The 23,998-nt window shown below is 44.4% G+C and overlaps 1 protein-coding gene across 2 annotated transcripts; it reads left to right on the forward strand.

Annotated features, from left to right (window-relative positions):
- The first annotated feature begins 1,398 nt into the window (after positions 1–1,398).
- On the forward strand, positions 1,399–23,456 carry RUSF1 (RUS family member 1). 2 transcript variants are annotated; one of them, XM_032237794.1, is made up of 15 exons: positions 1,399–1,596; positions 2,827–2,989; positions 3,875–3,952; positions 4,656–4,770; positions 6,375–6,420; positions 7,149–7,181; positions 7,361–7,466; positions 8,885–8,986; positions 9,093–9,163; positions 9,348–9,532; positions 11,377–11,434; positions 11,708–11,778; positions 12,865–13,023; positions 19,168–19,245; positions 23,217–23,456. In XM_032237794.1, exons 2-15 carry the CDS (start codon positions 2,840–2,842, stop codon positions 23,309–23,311), a joined length of 1,347 nt encoding a protein of 448 aa, XP_032093685.1. In that variant the 5' UTR covers positions 1,399–1,596; positions 2,827–2,839; the 3' UTR covers positions 23,312–23,456. The 2 variants fall into 2 exon arrangements, with proteins under 2 accessions (XP_032093685.1, XP_032093686.1); XM_032237795.1 differs by having other exon boundaries at positions 2,832–2,989.
- Positions 23,457–23,998: the final 542 nt, after the last annotated feature.

A 23,998-nucleotide genomic window follows, 5' to 3' on the forward strand; every position in this document is an offset into this window, starting at 1 on the left:
GACAGAAATTCAATACAAAAATTGTAATTAATATTCCTCTACAGCATACAATCCCCAAATCCTAAAACTACATTTTTATGTAATCCAGAAGGCCAGGAGCTATCCTTGCCTTAGAAGTGGGGAGAGGGGGTCATCCTGTTCTGGAAGAACATTTAGAGGCATGGGTATCTTTGGCTGCAATTTCTGGGGGCAAAAGCCCCTCCTAAACATACATTAGCATTTTGGGTGAGAGAAAGATTGGGGAGGGGGGGAATGGAATTCAAAGGGAGCCATTCCTGAAGACCAAGGAGAGGCACAGCAATTGGAAGGATTTTGTGTGTGCGTGTGCAGGTGTTTGGTTTAGAAAAGAAATGCAAAATATGAGAGGGAAGAAGAGGGTCTAGCACTCTGCTATGAGATGACTGCATTTATTTTATATATAGCTTATATTCAGGAGCTGCATGCTGCGTACACAGCACTCCCTATTTTTGCAGGATTCAATTTGGATCGGTTTCCAGAATCAAAGGTTTAGTTTTTGCATTTGTGCTAGAGCCCATCCTCAGGGAGCTTATTTATGTTAGACATTCTGTTAAAAGTTCCCTGAGGATGGGCTCCAGCACAAGTCCGAAAGCTTGGAAGATTAAACATCTGACCCCAGTGCCCAACCCAGATTGGATCCTGCAACATGAGCCTGGGACACACATATTTGCCTTCACCCCTATTTTTCCCCACCACAATAACCCTATGAGATAGATTCCGTTACAAAAAACAAAAACACAAATTTTCTGAGTGTCGCCCAGTGAGTTTTCATGAATGAAGGGGGATTTGAGCAGGGTCTTCTTCGACTTCAGTGCCATCACAACACCAAACTGATGGTTTAAATGTTAGGATGAGGATACAATTGGAGCTGGTAAAAAAAAAGTCACCAGAAAAAGGTGCCTGAATAGCAGGATCAACATTTTTTTTTTAAAAAAAAGAGCATATGGTTTCAAGCTCATTTTTATAGGACTTCAATTTATTCCACATCAGATCTGGGTTCACTTAATGGATGTTTATTAGATTTTTTTATATTAGGCTTATTTTTTCTGTGGATTTCTGAGACCCTTAAAAGCTGTCTCAAATATTTTAAATGTGAAGTGCCAATGCTTTTCTTTGTTCTAAGCATCTATTAGGGATGTTTAATACATACACTTTTAACGGAGTTTTCTTCCTTTACTCTCAGTTTTGATCCATCAGATTCATCTGTAGCTATGGAAAAAAAAAGAAAACTATATATAGAGATGTGAAGTCATAATTCAAGTTTTTCAACTAAACTAAACGGATAGTCAGACGACTACATTTCCCAGAGATCTCTAAAAGAAGAAGGCGCGACACTTAAATGAAGCCGGGTTTACAATTTGGCGGCGTTCTCTGGTTCCCCCCGCTGGACGAAAGCAATGTCTACGCTGCCAGCTGGAGACGCTTTTATGGCTACATTTCTGAATTAAAGACGTGGCGAAATGTCTCTTTAGGGGAAGGGAACTGCATTGCTTGGCTATATTTTAACTTCTTCTGGGTTCCCAACTCAAATTCAAACAGGAAAGACGCGGACTGTCGTCTTCATCACTTCTGCAAAAGGTTTTTTTCTTCTTTTCTTCCTATCTTTCACGATTCTTTGGGAAACCGACATTTTACGTGTAAAGCTTTCACGGTCTTTAGGGGGTGGAGGAAGCTGTTGCATGCAATATAACTGAATGCATTTTATTGTGCATTTATTTACATTTTTCCTTCCAAGTCTTATTAAAGTTCAGTGGGTCTTCAAGGTAAATAGATTTAGAATGCCTGGATGAAACCTTTAGAGACGCGTCATTAATGTTTTTTATTTAAATGGAGTTCTCAAGATAGCAGCAGCACTTAAGACTTATATATGGCTCTTTATAACCCTCTCCAAACAATTTACTGAGTCCACATATTTGAAAGATGAGGCATCTTCCTACCACATTGGGGTTCCGGAGTGTAATGAAAAAAATCACAAAACTGTGATTTGGATATGTGTGTTCAGAAACGAGATGCTGAAAATGCCTGTTTGTGTTGAATATTGTAATTGTCACATTGATCCTTTGTTTGTGCACTTCCAAAAGACTAAGTGAAATCTTTTAGGGGGTGGCTAAAGTACAACTTCTAGCAGTTTTCGAATGGAGTGACCAATGGTGTAGGGTGCAGCAACATAACCACATGCTGTTCAATTTCAGCAACTTTAAAATATGTGGATTTCAACTCCCAGAATTCTCCAGCCAGGTTAGGGAATTCTGGGAGTTGAAGTCCACACATCTTAAGATTGCTGTGATTTAAAAACACTCATCTATTTACTTTCCACTTCTCCTTCCCTGTTATAAAAAAAAATAGGTGCAACCACGAACATACCATTTATATAATTAAATAGAAAATTATCCAATTAAAGGCATTGACCACAAGTGGGAAGATTTTAGCTTTTATTTCTTTATTTGTTTTATATGGCTACCCATCTCTGACTCAGTATGCCTAACAATATTAAAAAGTAAATAAAAACAAATACATAGAAACATGCACGTTATATATGAGGGTATGTAGATATCTATATGTACATTTATGCAAACTTTCCAGATTGCTTGAGAGATTAGCCTCTTTTTTGGAAAGGATCTTGTAAAATATTGTCTTGCATGATCTAGTTCAGGGGTCCCCAAACTTGGCATCTTTAAGAATTGTGGACTTCAATTCCCACAAATCTTAAGGTTGTCAAGTTTGAAGACCTCTGATCTAGTTAGACAATGATCACATTTTTTTTCTGAGTTATAATGGCACTTGATTAATGCTGCATATTTTTAAAAGTTCAGGCCCAGTCATGACTGACATGGAAATTCAGACACTTTGCACAGAAAGTTACGGCTCTCGATCGGCTCGGCGTTACCAGGCCCTCCCTAATGGAAAGCTAAGCTCTGTGGCAGATGCCTCTGAAGCCTGGCACTTTCGTTCACTCCATCATATCTTCATGGTAAGTAAGCTGTTCTGGTTTTAAAAAAAAGGTTTAGAGCAGAGGTTCACAACCTTGGCAACTTTAAGTTACGCAGACTTGAACTTCCATGTTGGCTGGGGAATTCTGGGAGTTGAAGTCCACCCGTCTTTAAAGTTGCCAAGGTTTGGAAACCTTAAGTTTAAAGTTTAGAGAGCTGCTTGACAGTGAGGAATGCACAAAAGATGATTGACTTAATTAGAAATAGATATAGTAGATCTGATCCTCTCCAGCCATACTTCTAATAATTTTCTCATTATGTCCCCAAAGAATCTTACAATTTCACTTTTTTGTAGAGGTCTCCGAGTGGCAGTTATGGCTTTCAGGAGTCCCAGGTTCTCAGGTTACACAACTGGGATTCAAATAATTATTTTAAGATCTTGGTGAATATGGCCACGGGTCCCCCCCTCCCCCATCTAATAAATGGATGCTGATCAGCTGAGACACCCTTTTCTCTTGGACTTTCATTGGCTGTAGGATTTGACGGGACCCTAGTTGGGCCAATGGCAGGTGAGCCAGAGATATTTGATCAAGCAGAAGAAATTAATCAGTGCGGCCCTTAATTGGGGAAGAGAATGGATATCACTTGTCTGAATAATACCATATTCAGACAATTGGATATCCATTTGTCTGGTGTAGGGTTTCCTGCTAAGCAGGGGGTTGGACTCGAAGACCTTCAAGGTTCCTTCCAAGTCTGTTTTTCTATTCTATTCTATTTATTCTATTCTATTCTATTTATTCTATTCTATTCTATTCTATTCTATTCTATTCTAATGCAAGCAGATTGGCAAAATTGAGAGGGGATCCATGGGCAGAAATTGGGTGGGTCAGAAGGAAGAAGGTACTCACACTTTCTCTTTCCTGCAGTCCATCTTCCTGCCCCAAGGTTATCCTGAAAGCGTGAGCGCGGACTACCTCGCCTACCAGTTCTGGGACACCATCCAGGTGAGGGAAAGGCTCCTTTCTGAGGGGCAGGGCTGCTCTCTTTCCATGGGATCCATGAAGCTCAAACCTTCCTTCCCTTCTCACCCAGTAAGGCAGCTTCTCTGTTTTGCTATCTGTAGAAGAGCAAGTTTTTGAACAGAGGGCTTATTTTGACTGAATCTTTGGGGGTGGGTGGGTTTTTTGGGGTCTGTGAGCTAGGAGGAACCCAGGTGATGAAGGCAGAACAAGAAGCAATGGGTGGAAACTTATCAAGGAGAGAAGCAACCTAGAACTAAGGAGAAATTTGCTGACAGTTGGAACAATTAATCAGTGGAACAACTTGCCTCCAGAAGTTGTGAATGCTTCAATACTGGACATGCGCACTACCTCCCGCTGGGCAGCTAATTTTGGTGTTTCTGGAGGGGGAGAGGGGGGCACAAGTAGGAGACATACACACATGCGCAGGGGGTGAGGGGAGAGCGCAGGGGGGCAGCATGCCCCCCCCCAGTACACATGCATGTGCTTTCACACACGCATGTCCACTTTCGGCACATGACAACAAAAAGGTTAGCCATATTTGGTAGAGGGTCTCCTGCTTGAGCAGTGGATTGGACTAGAAGATCTCTTTCAACTCTTATGGTGATGGAACTGGACCTAGAGGATTCCTTATCTTGTTCCAACTGTTGCCCTTTCTCTCTTCCTCATCCCCCCCATCACCCTGCAGGCCTTTGCAAGCAGCATCACAGGGACACTGGCCACCCAGGCAGTGCTGAAGGGGGTGGGGGTCGGGGATGAGACCTCCACCGTCGCAGCTGCCACTGTCACTTGGATTCTGAAAGGTGGGCCTTGCTTGAATTTCTCTGGGCCTTTCCTTCTCTTGATGGAAGGCCTTTCTCCACCAGCTTCCTCATTTGTATTCTGGTGCTACTTCCATTGCCAAGTCCTATTTCTTGTGCCACCAGATTCCCTGGAGAGACCTCTTTGTCTCTCCTAATCCTCACTTAATGTAATAGACTCCCAAGGCTGTAGCTGTTCTGACCCTAGGTTTCCCCAAAAAGCACAAAGCAGATTCTTGGTCCCGACAAAAACCCCTTTTAACGAATGTGAATTCCATTCCTTCACATTCAGCAAAGGCCTAGTAAACAGTCAAAGGTGAATTTATGACCACAGACCTTTTCTAGATTGAAAAGCTGCCGTGTAAATATTTCTCAAATGAGGTGCTGTGCAAGGAAAGACTTGGCACAGAGTCTCTGAGGTTCACGGACAGATCTTCACACTCCTGAAACGAATAAGTGAACAAATTGTTTCCTGAAAAAGCCCACTCACTCCTCTTTTATTTCCTATGGGAGGGGCCATTCACTGTCCACCTGTGGCTTTACTCCCAAGTCGACCCTGATTTCTTAGCTGTTTTTTTCTTCTGGCAGCTCTGCGCCTGCGCACACTGGGAACAGGCTCCAGCTGTTCCTCGGCCTCATTGCTGTCTAGCTCCGAAGGCAAGCGAGAACTGTCAGATGGCCCTGGCCCCATCTCTGCCTCTGATGCAGAGCCCCCATCTAGCCTTCCCCAGCCTCCAGGACTGGCCCATGTGCCTCCCCAACCTCCTCACTGTCTGACTCTGCTGCCAGCTCTACTGGCCTCTGACGGACTACAACAAACAGTAGCAGATTAATCCCTCTTCTTCCTTGATACACAACATTACTGTAGTAGGTTCTCCAATATTCATCATGTTTTATTTTAATTCTTGTTTACTTTTGAGCAGGTCAACTTAATCTAAGTCTTAAACATTGCTTTACAAACAACTATGTTCACAAAAAACACTAAACCCTGAATATTGCTTTACAAACAACTGCCTGGTTTGCATCATTGTTAAATCAAAATTCCTATTTCATTATGAAGCAGTCAACTTGTGAATCCAGGTTGAATTTGGTGAAGATGATTGAAATAGTAAATAGTTAATCATCCACGAATGTTAAATCCAGAAGCTAGTTATTGCATGATTTGCCTGTCAGGCAAATAAAACACAAATGATTTATTTATTAAATTTATCTGCCACCCTTCTCACTTTTGAAGCAACTCTGGGGTTATTGTGCCATTTACATGATGATTAATTGATTGATAAAGTTGATTTAAAGTTGAATAAATGTGCTGGGAATGATGGCTGATTAGATCTCAATTCCTTCAAGTAATTGTTCCTTATGTTTGAGCAAGCATTTGACAAAGCTGTGGTGTATAAACAATTAAACTGCTTGCATAGAATCTTATTTCAGTTGGGCCTGGAGTCCCTGAAGCCATGTTGGTCTCAGTTTAAGCCCCTCCTACTTTCTTCTCCTCTAGATCTACTAACCCCGGTCTCAAACTTTCTCAGAATTCTCTCTTCATGTTACTTTTGCATTTTCTTACTTTACCCTGAGTTGCCATGCAAACCATGTCTCTTCTGTGACAGATGGAACAGGAATGTTGGGCCGAATCGCTTTCGCTTGGAGCAAGGGGTGAGTCCTTCTCTCCTCACCTTGGATGGGGCTATTCATGTTTCATCTATTGCCTCCTTTTTCCCTTAAGAATTCAAAATGGCATCTGTGAATCACGCATCCTCCCTCAGTAGATGCCTTATCACACCACAACCAACTCTCCACAACCAACTCTCCACAGCCAACTCTCCACAACCAACTCTCCACAGCCAACACTCCACAGGACAATGGCTAATTTGCTGTGGGACAACTTGCTACGTTACACTAATATCAAAGAAATGGTGGAATAGAATAATTAAAGAAAGGACGCAAAGGAAGGGACAAAATGAAATGTGAATGACAAAAATTAAGATAATGTTTTATTTATTTTAAATCAGTGTTTCTCAACCTTGGCAACTTGAAGATGTCCGGACTTCAACTCCCAGAATTCCCCAGCCAGCATTTGCTGGCTGGGCAATTCTGGGAGTTGAAGTCCGGACATCTTCAAGTTGCCAAGGTTGAGAAACACTGTTTTAAATAATTACATTGAACTGTTAAATGGCCCTGTGGCGAGTTGGCTTTGGTGAGTTGGCCATAGCGAATTGTCCCATTCTGTCCTGGGAAGTGAGTTGAGAGCTAGTGATGGGCCTAAATCAGCCCAGGAAGTTTGAAAGATAAGTAGGGATGTGAATCTGTGATGCTAGTTCCTCACCTGAACTTGATCTTTAAACCCTGTAACTTCCTTGCTTGTTTTCTCTCTCTTTTTCCAGGAGCAAACTGGATTGCGATGCTAAGCAGTGGAGGTAAAGAGAGATAAGGCCCTTCCTTCAGTTTTGACTTCCAATTAATAGATCTCATGCCCAGTCTTAGGTACACATTCATACATTATCACAGCCGGGCATTGTACCCAAAAGGTACGCTTGGGGAGGGCTGATTTATTTCTAACCTTAACCGAGTGGCTTTTTCAATACCACCGTTTTAGACTCTTTGCCGATGTGCTCAACGACGTGGCCATCTTCATGGAGATCGTAGCACCAGCTTTCCCAGCATGCTTTACTCTCATTGTCTGCACTAGTGGCTTTTTCAAGGTAAAAAAGCAAGAGAGTGCAGAGAAGGGGAGAGGGCCATACAAGGTAGTCCTCGACGTACGACCACAACTGAGCCCAAAATTTATGTTGCTAAGTGAGACATCTGTTAAGTTAGGTTTGCCTCATTTTACGACTTTTCTTGTCATAGTTGTTCATAGTGAATCACCGCAATTGTTAATGTAATAGCATGGTTGCTAAATGAATCTGCCTATCTACTTGTCAGAAAGTCACATAGACTAGAATGAAGTGGAGTGGAGTGGGATAGGATAGGATAGGATAGGATAGAATTCTTTATTGGCCAAGTGTGATTGGATACATAAGGAATTTGTCTTTGGTGCATATGCTCTCAATGCACATAAAAAGACAAGATACATTGATCAAGAATCATAAGATACAACACAATGATAGTCTTAGGGTACAAATAAGCAATCAGGAAACAATATCAATATAAATAGTAAGGATACAAGCAACAAAGTTACAATCATGCAATCATAAGTGGGAGGGGATGGGTGACAGGAATGATAAGAGGACTAATAGAAATAGTAATGCATCCTTAGTCAATGATTTGACAGTGGTGAGGGAATTATTTGTTTAGGAGAGTGATGGCATTCAGGGAAAAAAACCATCTTTGTGTCTAGTTGTTCTGGTGTGCAATGCCCTGTAGTGTTGTTTTGAGGGCAGAAGTTGAAACAATTTATGTCCAAGATGCGAGGGGTCTGTAAATATTTTCACGGCCCTCTTTTTGACTCGTGCAGTGTACAGGTCCTCAATGGGAGGCAGGTTGGCAATAATTGTTTTTTCTGCAGTTCTGATTATCCTTTGAAGTCTGCGTCTGTCTTGTTGGGTTGCAAAGCCAAACCACACAGTTACGGAGGTGCAAATGACAGACTCAACAATCCCTCTGTCGAACAGAATCAGCAGCTCCTTGGGCAGTTTGAGCTTCCTGAGTTGGCGCAGAAAGAACATTCTTTATTGTGCTTTTTTGATGACGTTTTTGAAGTTAGGTGTCCATTTTAGGTCTTGAGGTATGATAGAACCTAGAAATTTGAAGGTCTCTACTGTTGATACTGTGCTGTCTAGTATTGCAAGAGGTGGTAGTATGGGAGAGTGACACCAGGACACTGTACCTCATATGTATGAACCAGTTGCCAAACTTCCGAATTTTGATTACGTGACCAGAGATCATAAGTGTGAAAAACTTTCACAAGCCATCTTTTTCAGTGCTGTTGTAACTTTGAACAATCTTCCAATGAACTATTGTAAGTCGAGGACTACCTTGTATTAAAGTGGAGCGAAAGCAGCAGACTGAGGTCTCTGCAATGGGGAGACCAAATCTGGTGGGATGGTTGTGGAGACCATGACAGTTTCAACCGTGTTTCTCTTCTGTTCTGTTTCCTTCTGTCTTCTCTTGGTGTCAGTGCATTGTGGGTGTAGCCGGAGGGGCCACCCGTGCAGCTCTCACCATGCACCAAGCCCGCCGGGACAACATGGCGGATGTATCAGCCAAAGATGGAAGCCAGGTGAGATGCGAAATTAAAGAGGCAACACCCGGCCCCTGGCTTGGCCAAGTGGAGATCTAAAACCAACTTCCTTCTAACCTTTTCCCATCTTTCTCCCGTCATGTAGGAGACCTTAGTGAATTTAGCTGGCCTAGTCTTCAGCCTTTTCCTGATTCCTCTTGTAGCGGACAATCTTTCGTGAGTTAAATGCTGTTTTTTTCATTCTCTCTCTCTCCCTGTGTATTTATATAGGCCAGGCTGATTGTGAAGGAATACAAAGATTGAAGGAATGGAATGGCGAGGGAGGGGAAGAGGAGAGATGGGAAAAAATAAAATTAGGAATGAGAAACCTTCTTTTCAATTCTCCTTCTCTTTCCTTCAGCCTCACCTATGCCTTCTATGCTCTCTTCACCGTCCTCCACCTCTATGCCAACTATCAAGCAGTGCGGGCAGTTTGCATGGAGACTCTTAACCGCGCCCGGCTCTACCTGGTCCTGCAGCATTACTTGAAGCGGGAAGAACTTCCTAGTCCTGCTGTCATCAATCCTCAGGAGCCCCTTCTGCTAGGTATCTGAGGTCTCGTGATCCCAGGGATCTTAAGGCACCATGTCCAATGTATTGACAGTATGAACTACATTAGTGATGGGCTGGTTTAAAAAAAATGGTTATCGATAGCTGGGTGTGTCATCTTCCAGTTCCTAGGAGTGCAAGAGATATTATGAGGAAGGGAGGTTTACCTCAATCTGATTTTAGTAAGAAAGAATAGATTTGTTCGGGTTTTCATTTGCCAATAGGCCAATGGAGCAATTCAGATGAGAATCATGGGTGGGAATTTGCCAATACAGGGTAGGATCAGCAGTTGTGAGCTGCAAGAACCACTTGATGGCAGCAAAGCTGCCACCTAGAGTCGTTTCAATAGGAGATGGGCAGCAAATCATCCTCTTCATTTAACGACCCCATAATCCCTTGCAGGGTTGAGTCTGGGCAACTGAATGGAGCTAGCAGAGTGTTTTAATGGCCAGATGCCCTTCCTGTTGCCATTGCGGAGTTATGTTCAGCAGATATATTTTCAGTGTGCCCAGAGAGAGAAATATCTGCCTCTACCTAGAAACGAACACAGATATTTCTATCTCTGGGCACACTGGGAATATATCTGCTGAACATAATTCCACATTGGCGACGGGAGTTAATAAATACAATATGAGGGTTTTTGTGCTGCCATCTAGTGGTCATCAGACATTCTGCAGCCACGGTTGATAAATCCAAAATGTTCTACTTTTTGATGGAAACCATGAAAGTTCTGTAAAAGGTTTTCTGGGCACACGTGAGTAGCTATTTTGATAGTGTGAGAAGTAAGAATTATTCCTGTAAAAGTTAGAGCAATGGTAATGCCATATTTAGCCTCCAAGTAACCTAAGACACTTTACTGGAATATTAAGTAACACATTGCGCAAGAATGTTCTCTGTAGTTAAAATAACAAGATTGTTTTGCACATTCTGGTTAAAGATAGTTGGCAGGTCACAAGAAAATAGTTGGCTGGTCACAGAAGATAGCTGGCAGGTCAAGCTGTCTAGTTATCACGCTAAAAGTAATAATGCTGACTATAGTTGCAGCTGCTAAAGAGGTTGGGGAATATGCCAGAAGGGATGGAAGTTACGGGAACAGGGACTTTACCTAACCAGAATTTAGCCAATAGGATGAGTAGACAGCACCAAGGCTGAGCTTCTGAAAATGTATATACCATATTTTTCGGACTATAAGACGCACCGGAGTATAAGACACCATCATTTTGAAGAGGTAAATTTTTTAAAAAAGTTTTTGCATTCTGCAGGTCTCCCAAGCCTTCTGCATGCCTTGTTTTTTGCAGAAAAAAAGGGGGGGCACACAGGGCTTTGGGAGGTTTGTAGAGTGCTCCTGGCAGCTGGAGGGGGGGGGATGAGTAAAACCAGCCAGTTTTCTGCTCATTTTTGCCCTTCCCAGCCCCCAAGAGCACTTTGCAAGCCTCCCAAACCCTCTGCACAGCCATTTTTGCAAAGGCGACAGGGTTTCGGTAGGCCAAAAATGCTGTATTCAATGTATAAGGCACACTCAGATTTTCACCCTCTTTTTTGGGGGGAAAAGGTGTGTCTTATACTGCGAAAAATATGGTAAGTATCATGTATTTCTATGGAAGATGTCCTCCTTGGCTCGCCATTTGAGCATGGAAGTCCCTTTTGCAAAAGCTCAATAAAGCTCTATTATTGTTGAGCTGTGTCCTGGTAATTTCACACCTAAAAGGTTAAACCCTAAGTGTTAATTTCACAGGTAGGGATGGAGTTCATGCTCTACCACATAGCCAAGGCTTCCACCGAACGTTTGGTCAGCATTATTTGAATCAAGGGTGGTGACTCATACCAATTTTTCAATGTAGGGTTTCGGCAGCAGCTCAAGATAACTCTTGGGGCTCCTCTTCACACAGTGACCTCCAGGTGAGTTTCCTCCCGTATTCTGAGGAAGCTGAATGCATGATTTAGGCCTTTTAAAGTTGAGCTTTGATTTGAGCTGTGAAAAAAATATAGCAAATGGAGCATATTTGGGGGGAATTTTAAAATGCTAAGAAACTGGCACTGAAAATGCAAACTTTTTTTTTCTCAGTGCTGAAAATATTCTTTGGGAAACTGACAAGAGGGTCTCTTCCCAACCTCAAAGCATCCTTCTTTAACTTTTGTTACTCCCATGTTTTTTTCTCCCATCCCCATCAGTGTTGCTGACTTCCAGAAAGCTCTTGAAGGCAACACTTCAAATTACCTAATTTTCTTCAACCAACCAGCAGGTGCGTATGTGATCTTAATGTAGGAAAGGTTGCAAAGTTGACCGACCGCAAGTTCTTATAGAACAATTTTTTGGCATGGACAGGTGTGGCATGGCAGATAGTCCTGAGCTGGGATAAGGGAGACCTGAGATGAAACGTCCCTTGGGCAGTTTATTCAAATTTGGGCCAATCAACATTTCTTAATCCCAGCAACCTCGTGGAATGGTTGAGTGGAAACAGGTGAAATTCAGCAGGTTCTGACAGGTTCTGGAGAACCGGTAGTGGAAATTTTGAGTAGTTCGAAGAACTGGCATATACCACCTCTGGCTGGCCCCAGAGTGGGGTGAGAATGGAGATTTTGCAGTATCCTTCCCACGGAGTGGAGAGGGAATGGGGATTTTACAGTATCCATCTCCTGGAGTGGGGAGAGAATGGGGATTTTGCAGTATCCTTCCCCTGGAGTAGGATGGGAAGGGGGATTTTGCAGTATCCTTCCCCTGGAGTGGGGAAGGAATGGAGATTTTACAGCATCCTTCCCCTGGAGTGGGGAGCGAATGGGGATTTTGCAGTATCCTTCCCCTGGAGTGGGGAGGGAATGGAGATTTTACAGTATCCTTCCCCTGGTGTCGGGTGGGAATGGGGATTTTGCAGTCTCCTTCCCCTGGAGTGGGGAGCGAATGGGGATTTTGCAGTATCCTTCCCCTGGAGTGGGATGGGAAGGGAGATTTTACAGTATCCTTCCCCTTGAGTGGGGAGGGAATGTGGACTTTGCAGTATCCTTCCCCTGGAGTGGAGAGGGAATGGAGATTTTACAGTATCCTTTCCCTGGCATGCCTACCAAACCACGGCCACAAATCTGTAGGAAAATAATTTGAATTTCACCATTGAGTGGAAACTGTTGAATTTACCTTTGTTACAATATTTAAATTTAATAGTTGGAGCAGTAGGGTTGTGCAATGAGCCAGAACACACAGCTGTGAATGTTTGGTTGAAGATTGATGGCTCCTGTGTGAGGCAATCTACATTATGATTAGTTGCTGTGGATGTGGAGGGGGAAATTTATATATTGGACCCTGTCTATATATTGACCTCTGTCCTCCTCTGTAGGGGTAATCTCTATCATACTCCATCGGCAAGCAGACAGTGTTGATGTGATTAAAGCCTACACACACGCCCTTCTTCTAGAGGCCTTACTGCATCAAGATGTGGAAACCTGTACCTTGGAAAGAGGCTCCCTCCTGAGTTTGCAACATCAGTTATGTAAAGGTGATGACCTGGGAAGTGAATGTGGAGGAAGAAATGAACTGGGACTGGGGATAGGGGGAGAATCTGGAGGACTCGTTATAGCTTGGTGGGACTGGAAATTAACACCCCAGGTTCCTTTTCTGACATGTCTCATTAGAAGGGACTGAGAAGAACATCTCTTTTTTCGATCCTGGTTGTCAATTAGGAGGGGTAGCTCTTTTAGTCCAGCACATTAGACATAGTCCTCGTCATATGACCATAATGGAGCCTGAAGCATTCTACAGTGCTGTGTAATAGAATAATAGAATAGAAAAGCGATGGCTAACCTTTTTGCCATCGCGTGCCAAAAGCGGGGGGAGCGGAGTGGAGTCGTACGCGGGCGTGCCCACATTCTACATGTGTGACACACACAAACACCGTGCATGTGCACGCGACCCCCCCACCCTCCCCCGCTTTTTGCACGCGATGGACCAGTTTTTCACCCTGCCCAGCCTCCAGATGTTTTCCTGAAGTCTTCGGAGGGTGAAAAACGGACCAATGCGTAAACCGGAAATCTGTTCCCAAGCTTCCGGTTTGCGCTTTGGGTTATTTTTTGCCCCCAGAGGCTTTAGGGAAGTCTCCAGAGGGTGAAAAATGGGTTAAAACGAAGGCTGAAGTGAGCTGGCCAGTGTGCACATGTGCTCTGGAGTTGCTAGGGCAATGCATCACCAATGTTCCCTCTAATTTTTTTTCAGTGTGGGCGGAAAAGTATAGTGTTTGAGCAGCACATTTTCATGCCTGAGCACCTGAATTTTTTTCACAGTTGTCACTCAAGACAACAACGAAATCAGTGTTATATCAAGTCAAACTAACAAAATTTTAAAACAAATAAAATTGTAAACGAATAAATTTAGAAATATTTGTTCAAAAGCAAACTCACTACAATTATCTTTTCAAATTCATTTTGGATTAAATAAAAAAGAGCTTTGAAATGAATATATAAATTGCACTTAATACTGGTAATATTAAAATAGTAAATGTTTGATATACTTCATTTTAATGAATTTCACTTGATATACTTCATTTTAATGTGTTATATGCAATTTGCTATTTTAAATGAGTAAAATGATTAAAATCCCCATGCATAAAGTCTCATTCACATCTAACAGTTTTCTTCCATCATTAATTTGTAAACTCAAGGATTTATTGCCTGTCTGTTCAACAGTGCTTGCTAATTGTTTAAAAAATTGTGGCAATTTGTTATTCTCTATACAGGTGGTTTCAGTAACCTACTACCGTATTTTCACCCATATAACCTGCCCACGCAAATAACCCGCCCACGCGAATAACCCGCAGGTTTTCAAGATCGTGTAAAATATTTTCCGTATACCCCGCCCTCTTATATAACCCGCAACGAGTAAGCCATCGGACCTCCCCATTATAACTAATCGGCAAACATTACATTAGCGCTATTCCATCGGACCTCCCCATTAAAACCAATCGTCAAACATTGCATTAGCGCTATTCCATCGGACCTCCCCATTAAAACCAATCGGAGGAGAAAGCCTGGGCGAGCTGGGGAGGGGTTGGAGGAACGGAGGAGAAGGGAAAGTGCTGAGATCGGGGAAGGGACGGGAGGCAGGAACGGAGGAGAAAGCCTGGGCGAGCTGGGGAGGGGTTGGAGGAACTCAACTCAAGGGAGAGATCTTGAAATTCAATAGGAAAAAAAAAATATTTGTGAGTTGAGTTGAGGCAGTATCAAATAGCTTTAAAATGATTAAAAAATGAACAATTTCCCTAAATAAAGACAACATGCCATAAAATGATTTCATAAAAGATTGGTATATAATACCTCATTTTAGAGTAATTAAATAGAAATGGTATCATTACTGAAAGTTTTTGTAGTTTAAAAAAATGCATTTCTGAAACCATATGATGTTTGGAGGGATAGTATTTACATCTCCATAAGATTTCACTCTAAATGTTACATGTAGAGCGGATGTTCCAATCGTCAAACATTGCATTAGCGCTATTCCATCGGACCTCCCCATTAAAACCAATCTTCTCCGTTCCTCCAACCCCTCCCCAGCTCGCCCAGGCTTTCTCCTCCGTTCCTGCCTCCCGTGCCTTCCCCGATCTCAGCAGTTTCCCTTCTCCTCCGTTCCTCCAACCCCTCCCCAGCTCGCCCAGGCTTTCTCCTCCGTTCCTGCCTCCCGTGCCTTCCCCGATCTCAGCAGTTTCCCTTCTCCTCCGTTCCTCCAACCCCTCCCCAGCTCGCCCAGGCTTTCTCCTCCGTTCCTGCCTCCCGTGCCTTCCCCGATCTCAGCAGTTTCCCTTCTCCTCTGTTCCTCCAACCCCTCCCCAGCTCGCCCAGGCTTTCTCCTCCGTTCCTGCCTCCCGTGCCTTCCCCGATCTCAGCAGTTTCCCTTTTCCTCCGTTTCTCCAACCCCTCCCCAGCTCGCCCAGGCTTTCTCCTCCATTCCTGCCTCCCGTGCCTTCCCCGATCTCAGCAGTTTCCCTTCTCCTCCATTCCTCCAACCCCTCCCCAGCTCGCCCAGGCTTTCTCCTCCGTTCCTGCCTCCCGTGCCTTCCCCGATCTCAGCAGTTTCCCTTCTCCTCTGTTCCTCCAACCCCTCCCCAGCTCGCCCAGGCTTTCTCCTCCGTTCCTGCCTCCCGTGCCTTCCCCGATCTCAGCAGTTTCCCTTCTCCTCCATTCCTCCAACCCCTCCCCAGCTCGCCCAGGCTTTCTCCTCCGTTCCTGCCTCCCGTGCCTTCCCCGATCTCAGCAGTTTCCCTTCTCCTCCATTCCTCCAACCCCTCCCCAGCTCGCCCAGGCTTTCTCCTCTGTTCCCGCCTCGGGAGGAACGGAGGAGAAGGGAAAGTGCTGAGATCTGTTAACAGATTAGTTAATCTGTTAGTCGCTGTCATGTAAAATATTTTCCGTATACCCCGCCCACTTTTATACCCCGTGGGGGGCATGCGGGGTAGGTAAAAACCCACGGGTTATATGGGTGAAAATACGGTACTCTGGGAGACAATTCTGTATATAACTAGTGATAGTAACTAGTGACCCAAAATATCCAACAAAATTGCACAGATAAAATGACAGATAGGAAGTTTAATTAGCTTAAAAGCAAAAATATTCTCAATGACTTTGAAAATTCCAATGAGTTATCCAATATTACGTGATTACACTTGACCGGTTGGAGACTCAATGATAGCTGAGATTGCAGCCAGGAGAGGTAGAACAAGGAAGATTTTCTTTGAAAGAGAGAGATGCACAAGGAAACAGACCCTGCTTCCTGCATTTGGATTCTGTGGCACGCAGACTCTAGGTGGGAGTTTAGGATCGCTGCCGCGCCGCCCTGGATTTGCCAACGCGAGCCTCAGGTGGCTAGCCTCGAGAGAAATGGCGGCAATGAGCCTCCTGCCTTCGCTTTCTACCTCGTTGCGGACACGTAGAAAGCGAAGGCAGGAGGCTCACTGCCACTGTTTCTCTTGAGCGTGGGTTGCTCTCTGCGGAGCAACCCACGCTCGGTTTAGTTGGCTCGTTCTTGTTCGCGACCAGCCCCCCCCCCTTGTGGGCTTTTATGTGTTAATCGAGGCACGGATGCTGGAGAGGAAGGGAAGCTGGCTGCTTTCACACAATATGTTTATCTCAGAGGCTGAATTAATCACGCAGGTCAGAAAGACACGGAACTTTCTTTCAGCGAGTTTCGGCCAATCACTCCCTCCCCCTCCCCCATCCAATGAGGCAAATTTAACCCTCTTAAACTTGTGGGAAGGCAGCTGTGTGTTCCCTCTAAATAGTTGCTCCAGGAAGCCCGAGCCACCTCAAATCCTCAACCCAGTCACTTTGCTGCTCTGCTGCACCTCAAGACTCCTGTTTAGCTGGAGGGGGTTTCAATCGCGATTGTGCGGCTGCTCTGCAGACTGCAGTCCGTGTCTAGCAAACGACACTGCACAGCAGTTGGAAACTGCTGTGTGGTGTTTACTTTCCACGTGCGCGGCCGCGCACCCACGCAGCTTAGAGGGAACTTTGGGCCTCGCATGTCCTAACAAATGGTTCTGCGTGCCACCTGTAGCACGCGTGCCATAGGCTTGCCATCACGGAAATAGAATAACTTTATCGTCACTTTGAATTAATCGGCATACATGAAAATGAAATCTCGTTGCCTACAGCTCTCAAAGGGTCACCACCTCCAATACACACCACATAAACAGGACACAATAAATAAATACAAAATTATGCACATACCCACATATATTATATGACACAGAGAAATAATCTAGTAAGGCTAGACCAGTGATGGCGGATCTTTTTTGCCTGCCATGCCAAAATCGGGGGTTTTGTGTGCCACATCCATAATGCTATGCGTGTGATGCCTCCTGGCATGTATGCGCATGACCAGCGAAACCCAACCCCCCCCCTGCTTTTGCCACGTTTTTTTCGCCCTCCCAAGGCTCCAGAGGCTTTCCCAAACTCCTGGTTTGCTGTAAGATCGGTTTCTCGTGCTCCAGAGGCTTCAGCCTCCAGAGGGCGAAAAAAGGCCTCAAAAGAAGGCCGAAGCGTGCTCATGTGTGCTGGCCAACTGGCAGAGCAACGCCTTGTGTACCCTGACAAATGGCTCCGCGTGCCATAGGTTCGCCATCATGGGGCTAGACTATACAATAGGCTGTGTTAGCGAAGCAGAACACATTGTTTTGTCACTCAGCCATGTGATGTGATTCTGGAAGCAGCTGCCATCTTCCCAGCTATTAGAATTTCATGCGGATGCTGGGAACATGGTGGCCACTTCCTGAATCACAACAAAAGGAAGCCATCTGTTCCAGCATTGTAGAAAGCGCCAGATCTGCTCCAATCATCCACCTCACCAACTATCATCTATGACAGGGGTCTCCAACCTTGGCAAGTTTAAGACTTACAAAGCTGGCTGAGGAACTCTGGGAGTTGGAGTCCACAAGTCTTAAAAGTTGTCAAGGTTGGAGACCCCGATCTATGATGAGCAACCTCCCTTTTCTCCCTGCCCCAAAATGTTTGGGGTAGCCTGATGTAGATTCTTCTTCCCTAGCCCCCCCCCTTCCTTGAAAAAGGTCTACTGGAGAGTAGCTGTGTCAGTTGGAAGGAATAAATTTGACCTGAGAGAAGTGGTTTCATTTGCAAGCCCCTTCTCAGCTGATTAGATATGAGGAAGGCAGGTGAAAACATCTCACTTGCAGAAGACTGTAGGTAAATATGAGGATGCATCTGCAGTGCTTCTAGCACTATTTATAGGTGGTTGTTGCTTAATGGCCATTCAAAGTTACAGCAGGAAACCCCCCCCCCAACGTTCTAGGTTCCATTACGGTTGTTTGTCGAGAACTACCTGTAATATGCTAGAATAACCCCCCGAAAAGCTACTGAGTCAATCCCAAAGTAATGGCCACTACAGCACCTTCACCAAGGGATGTGGTGGCTCAGTGGTTAAGATGCTGAGCTTGTCAATCAGAAAGATCGGCAGTTCGGCGGTTCGAATCCCTAGCACCGCGTAATGGAGTGAGTTCCCGTTACTTGTCCCAGCTTCTGCCAACCTAGCAGTTTGAAAGCATGTAAAAATGCAAGTAGAAAAATAGGAACCACCTTTGGTGGGACGTTAACAGTGTTCTTGTTACCTGTTGACTTACAACCATCCATTTAGGACTGTTTGAAGTTACAACTGAAAAAAGTGACATATGGCTGTTTTTCACATTTACAACCATTGCGGCATTCCTATGGTCACATGATCAAAATTTGAATGCTTGGCAACTGGCTCATATTTATGACGGTGGCAGTGTCCTGGAGTCATATGATTACTTTTTGAGACCTTCTGACATGCAAAGTCAATGGGGAAGCCAAATTCACTTAACTAACTTTAACAGCTGCAGTTATTCGCTTAACAACTGTGGCAAGAAACATCGTAAAATGGGGGCAAAACTCACCTAAATACTGTCTTGCTTAGCAATACAAATGTTGGGCTGATAGTTATGGCCATAAGGTGAGGAGTAGCTTATAAATCTCCTACTTGTGTTCTCATTCTCTCTCCTGCAGTATTTGGAAAAAGTTGTACTGTTTCTGGCAACCTAACCTGTACCTTGTTTGTGCCTGGCATAAAAATGCTGTGCATGAAGCTCTTCCTCATGTCCCGTCTTCCTTTTTCTGCTTTTCAGAATCCAATAAAGAAGATCCCAGGATACATTCTGAAATGCATCAGTTCTTAGACAGGATCTTCCCGAAATTCCTGGCAGGTGCGTGGTGGAAATTTAGAAACTTAGTTTAAATCCTGCATTTAGCACCAAGAAAATGCAAACCTCACTTTTCAAAATGTTTGTGAAGCCCATCTACGGCAGAGGTGGTATTTAGCAGGTTCTGACCAGTTCTGGTAGTGGAAATTTTGAGTAGTTTGGCGATCCGGTAAATACCACCTCTGATTGGTCCCGCCCCATCTATTCTCTGCCTCTCGAGCTGATCAGGAGGAAATGGGGATTTTACAATATCCTTCCCCTCCTATGCCCACCACGCCACACCCACCACATCAAGCCCACCAAGCCACACCCACAGAACCAGTAGTAAAAAATTTTTGGATGTTTGGTTGTACAATTCAGTCAGGCTTGGTATTGTATTGATGGCCAGGGAGCACACATATTGGGAAGGGGGCTGAGGGTCTCAAGAGGATAGGATCATATTCATGTAGATGAAACCATCATTGGTGGGAATATTTTTTTGCGGGGGAGGGCTTTTGCTCTTTAATTGTGATAATGCCTGTTTTCATGCGTCTTCCATCTCAAAATAGCGGGAAATGATGCCATCAGCTTTTAGCAGGTGATCAGAATAGCCTCCAGGAGCCACAAAAGTATCTTACATGACCTCTGAGGTCACACTGCCACTGTCCAGAACCTTCCTCCAGCACAATGAGTAACCCCTCCCAAATACCATGCCTTCCCTCCCCGTTTCATGGCAGCCGAAGCAACAGCAAAGCAGAGGCTGACATCCGGCCGTCCCCCGGAAAAAGGCATTCAGGCCTGGAAAACGAGAAAACACAAACAAACAGACAAATGACAAAAAAAACGGAAGAGAAAAAGAGGGGAGGGGGAAGAAAAAGTCAAGGCTTGTCAGGATAAGCAGAATAAAACTGTCGAAGCAGTTGGGGAGCACGGACATGGGACTTGTCCACCCATTCGGTATGAGAGGGAGGAAAATGCTTCCAAGCCACTAGGTACTGTATCCGATTTCTCCTTCGTTGGGAGTCCAATATCTCACGAACCTCAAAATGTCGTTCACCATCAATCAATAGGGGAGCAGGTGGAGGGTCCACAGGCGGACGTAAAGAGGAGACATGAACAGGCTTAATGAGGTTAACGTGGAAAACTGGATAAACCCGGTTGAGATGCTTGGGCAGCTGCAAACAAACTGAAACAGAATTGATGATCTTGATGATGGGAAACGGGCCCACGTACTTAGGTCCCAATTTCTTAGACTTTTGTGTAGTATGCAGGAACTTTGTGGACAAATAAACCAGGTCACCCTCTCTGTACTGGTAAGGATGCGCACGCTTCTTATCAGCCTGTTTCTTATGAGCACGATGCGCCGCATCCAAAGTAGTAAGAGCTAAAGGCCAAACATGGCTCAAACGTTCGCTCCATTCAGAGACGGAAGCAACTTGTGGCTGTTCAAGGGGAATTTCAGGAATAGGAACAAAATCCTGACCATAAACGACATGAAAAGGAGTGAACCCAGTGCTGCTATGGACAGAATTATTGTAGGCCACTTCAGCGTGCGGCAACAAGTCCACCCAATCATCTTGTTGATAATTGATGAAACAACGTAAATATTGCTCCAGAACAGAATTAGTCCTCTCACAAGCCCCATTAGTCTGAGGGTGGTGGGCGGAGCTTAGGCCCTGGGCAGAGCCAATGCGTTTAAGAAATTCTTTCCAGAATGCAGAAGTGAACTGGACACCTCTATCGGAAATGATGCGATCAGCGGTTTCCCTTTCAATTTCTTCATCGCTTGCTTGCAAAGACATCTCCCTCATTTCTTCTTGTAAGTACACCCCCCACGGAAGGTTGAAATCTCCTGGTGGGGTGCGAGTGAGACTTCGCTAACTGTCAGAACCTCTCCATTAGATAATTAGGAAAGAAAACCACGAGACTCCATTTGTAGAAATCAAGTGTACTTTTACTAATTATAAATGATTAAAGGCATAGCGTAGCGAAGTCTGATTATTTAGGCGCGAAAGCGATTGATATATAGAATAGCCTATTCCCCACCCCTTGGCATCACAGTTACAATCATAATTCTCTCAAGTGTCAGGTGTGAGATAACTTCAAAAGGCATCACGAAAATGGAATGTCGGTGCCGTTAGTCCTGGCGGGAATCTCCCACGCATGCGTAGTCCGACAGGCAGCTGAACTCCAGAACCTTCCTCCAGCACAATGAGTAACCCCTCCCAAATACCATGCCCTCCCTCCCCGTTTCATGGCAGCCGAAGCAACAGCAAAGCAGAGGCTGACAGCCACCTCCACCCCTCCAAATGCTGACTAAAAGGGAAATATTTAGATAGTTTTTTCCTCAGCTTTTGCCACTTGGAGTTGTGTGGACTTCAACCCAATGGTGGGTTTCCATTTTTTTTTTTTTTACTACTGGTTCACTTGCGTACGTGCGCATTTGGATGCACGCAGAATGCTTCTGCTCATGCGCAGAAGCATCCGGGCAGGTGGGTGGAACCTCCCACCGCCACTATTACCAGTTTGCCTGATCAGGGCCGAATCGGGAGCAACTCACTTCTGCTTACATAATTCTAGAAGTTGGAAGTCCATGCATCTTCCAAGTGGTCCAGGTTGAGAAAGACTGATTAAAGCAGCCCTAAAGGACATCAAATGATTCCAGAGTTTTTTGAAGGTGTGAAATCATCCTTGTTCAAAGTTTTCCCCAGCACTCTGGGAATGCTTCGTAGTGTCAGCCACAACTTTACACAGTTTTTCTTTAATTATAGCAGACACAGGTAAGTCCTTACTTACTCATCCTTTGTTCGGTGACTATTTGAAGTGATGACAGTGCTCAACATTGAGAGTTATGACAGGTCCTCAAAGTTGTAGGCGTTGTAGCATCTGGGATTCACGTGAATGTCATTTGCGACCTTTACTTCTGGCTTCTGACAAAGTCAACGGAGCAGCTGGCAAAAGCCACAAGTCACAGTGTGACATTGTGCCATATTTTTCTGAATATAAGACGCTCTGGAGTATAAGATGTGCCTTAGTTTTTGGGGAGGAAAATAAGAAAAAAAAATTCTGCCTCTACCTATCAACATCCATTGGTATTCATCTGGCTAGCGTCCTTAGCAAACAGCCTGGTCAGCTTCGGCACATTAGTTTGCTGGTTGTGAGCATGTGCGCGCCTCGTTGGGGCTGATACACAGTTTCAAAAACACAGCTGATCATCGCAGGGAACTGAATTGAGTAAAGCAGGTGGAGCACGGAAGTGGTCAGACAAGGCAACAGCAGTTCCGGGTTGCCATTTTGGCCTCCATGCCTCGTGTTTTCAGCCTCCAAATGCTCCATTTGAGACCCATTCAAGGCTGCGGGGATCGCCAAAGGACATTGCCGCTGATTGGATACACAGAGGCCAAAAATGGTGCGTGCAGAGGTCTAAAATGCAATAAGCAGAGGGCAAAAATGCAATGTGCAGAGGCGCCAATTGGCAACAATGTGTTCTGGCGATCTGCACAGCCTTGAACGGGGCTCAAATAGAGCGTTTAGAGGCCGAAAATGCAAGCCATAGAAGGGGTGATAGTCTGTGGGAATCCCTGTAGCCTGGAATAGGTCTAAAATGCGTGGAGGCTGAAGGGTGGAGACCATCGTGTGGGCCTGGCTATGTTCGATGTATAAGACACACCCAAATTTTCACCCTCATTTGGGGGGGGGGGAAGTGCCTCTGTGTTGATTCACTTAATGACCATAGCCAGAAACTTCAAACTCCCATTGTAACTTGAATGCAATCACATGGTTTTTCAGTTTATAATCTAATTGCTTAGCAACAGGTTTGTTGGTCCCTATGGCAGTGGGTAAGTGAGGACTACTGTAGTTTTGAATTTCTAGTGCTGCTTTACACTTACGTCCCTTGCACTTTGACCCGAAAGGTATAAACCAAGGTGAGGGTGCAATGTTTATAGATACACCCAATCCTTTCTGTTCACTTTGGATTCCCCTGTTCTTCCAAGGACTGGCAGCCGCCGGATGGATAACTGATCGGAACCTTCTGGGCCCTGAGGAGTGGCGGATGGAATGGCTCAGTGCTGAGAAGAAAATGCTCTGATTCTGGAAGATTTTTTTTATGCCAGCAACCTGATTTATTCAATCCTAGAAAAGGAGGGGATCGTGGTTTCCTTGGAGTTGTCTTTTACAAAGGCAACAGGTGATTTCCTTAATTGTAAAATAAAGATGAGGCACTGACAACATGAGACCTCACTTCTTTTCAATTACTATTTTTAAAAAATGTGATGAGGTGTTTACGTATTTTGCCTCTGGGTATAAAGCTAATATATATCTTCAGAGCAGCACTGCAAGACTTAACAGATGTTTGCTTAATTGTACAGGTAATCCTCATGTAGTGACCCCAGTTGGGAAAGACAACCTGGTCATTAATTGAAGTGGCTGTTAAATGAATTGCAGCTGTGTTTATGGTCTTACTTCAGCTTTCCTTTGCTTTACAGACCTGTGAAGGTTATAAATGCGAGGTTCAGTTGCAAAATTATTTTTGCATCATTATCCTAACTGCGAATGGTCATTGTCTGAGGCAGTCGCTAAACGAAGATTACCAGGGTGTGCCTTGTTCAGTATGGGGGAGTCGTCTCTTTGTTTCATAGATTTTTAACTCCCAAATTTGATTTTCTACCTCAAAGGGAAATATGTCAACTTTCTTTTACATCTGCTCCAGAGGTGGGTTCCTACGGGTTTCCAAATATATTTTCGTGTTTTTGTCTCTCTTTTCCAAAGGTTTGAA

This window comes from Thamnophis elegans, chromosome Z (genome assembly GCF_009769535.1).
Source record: "Thamnophis elegans isolate rThaEle1 chromosome Z, rThaEle1.pri, whole genome shotgun sequence".
Taxonomy (NCBI): domain Eukaryota; kingdom Metazoa; phylum Chordata; class Lepidosauria; order Squamata; family Colubridae; genus Thamnophis; species Thamnophis elegans.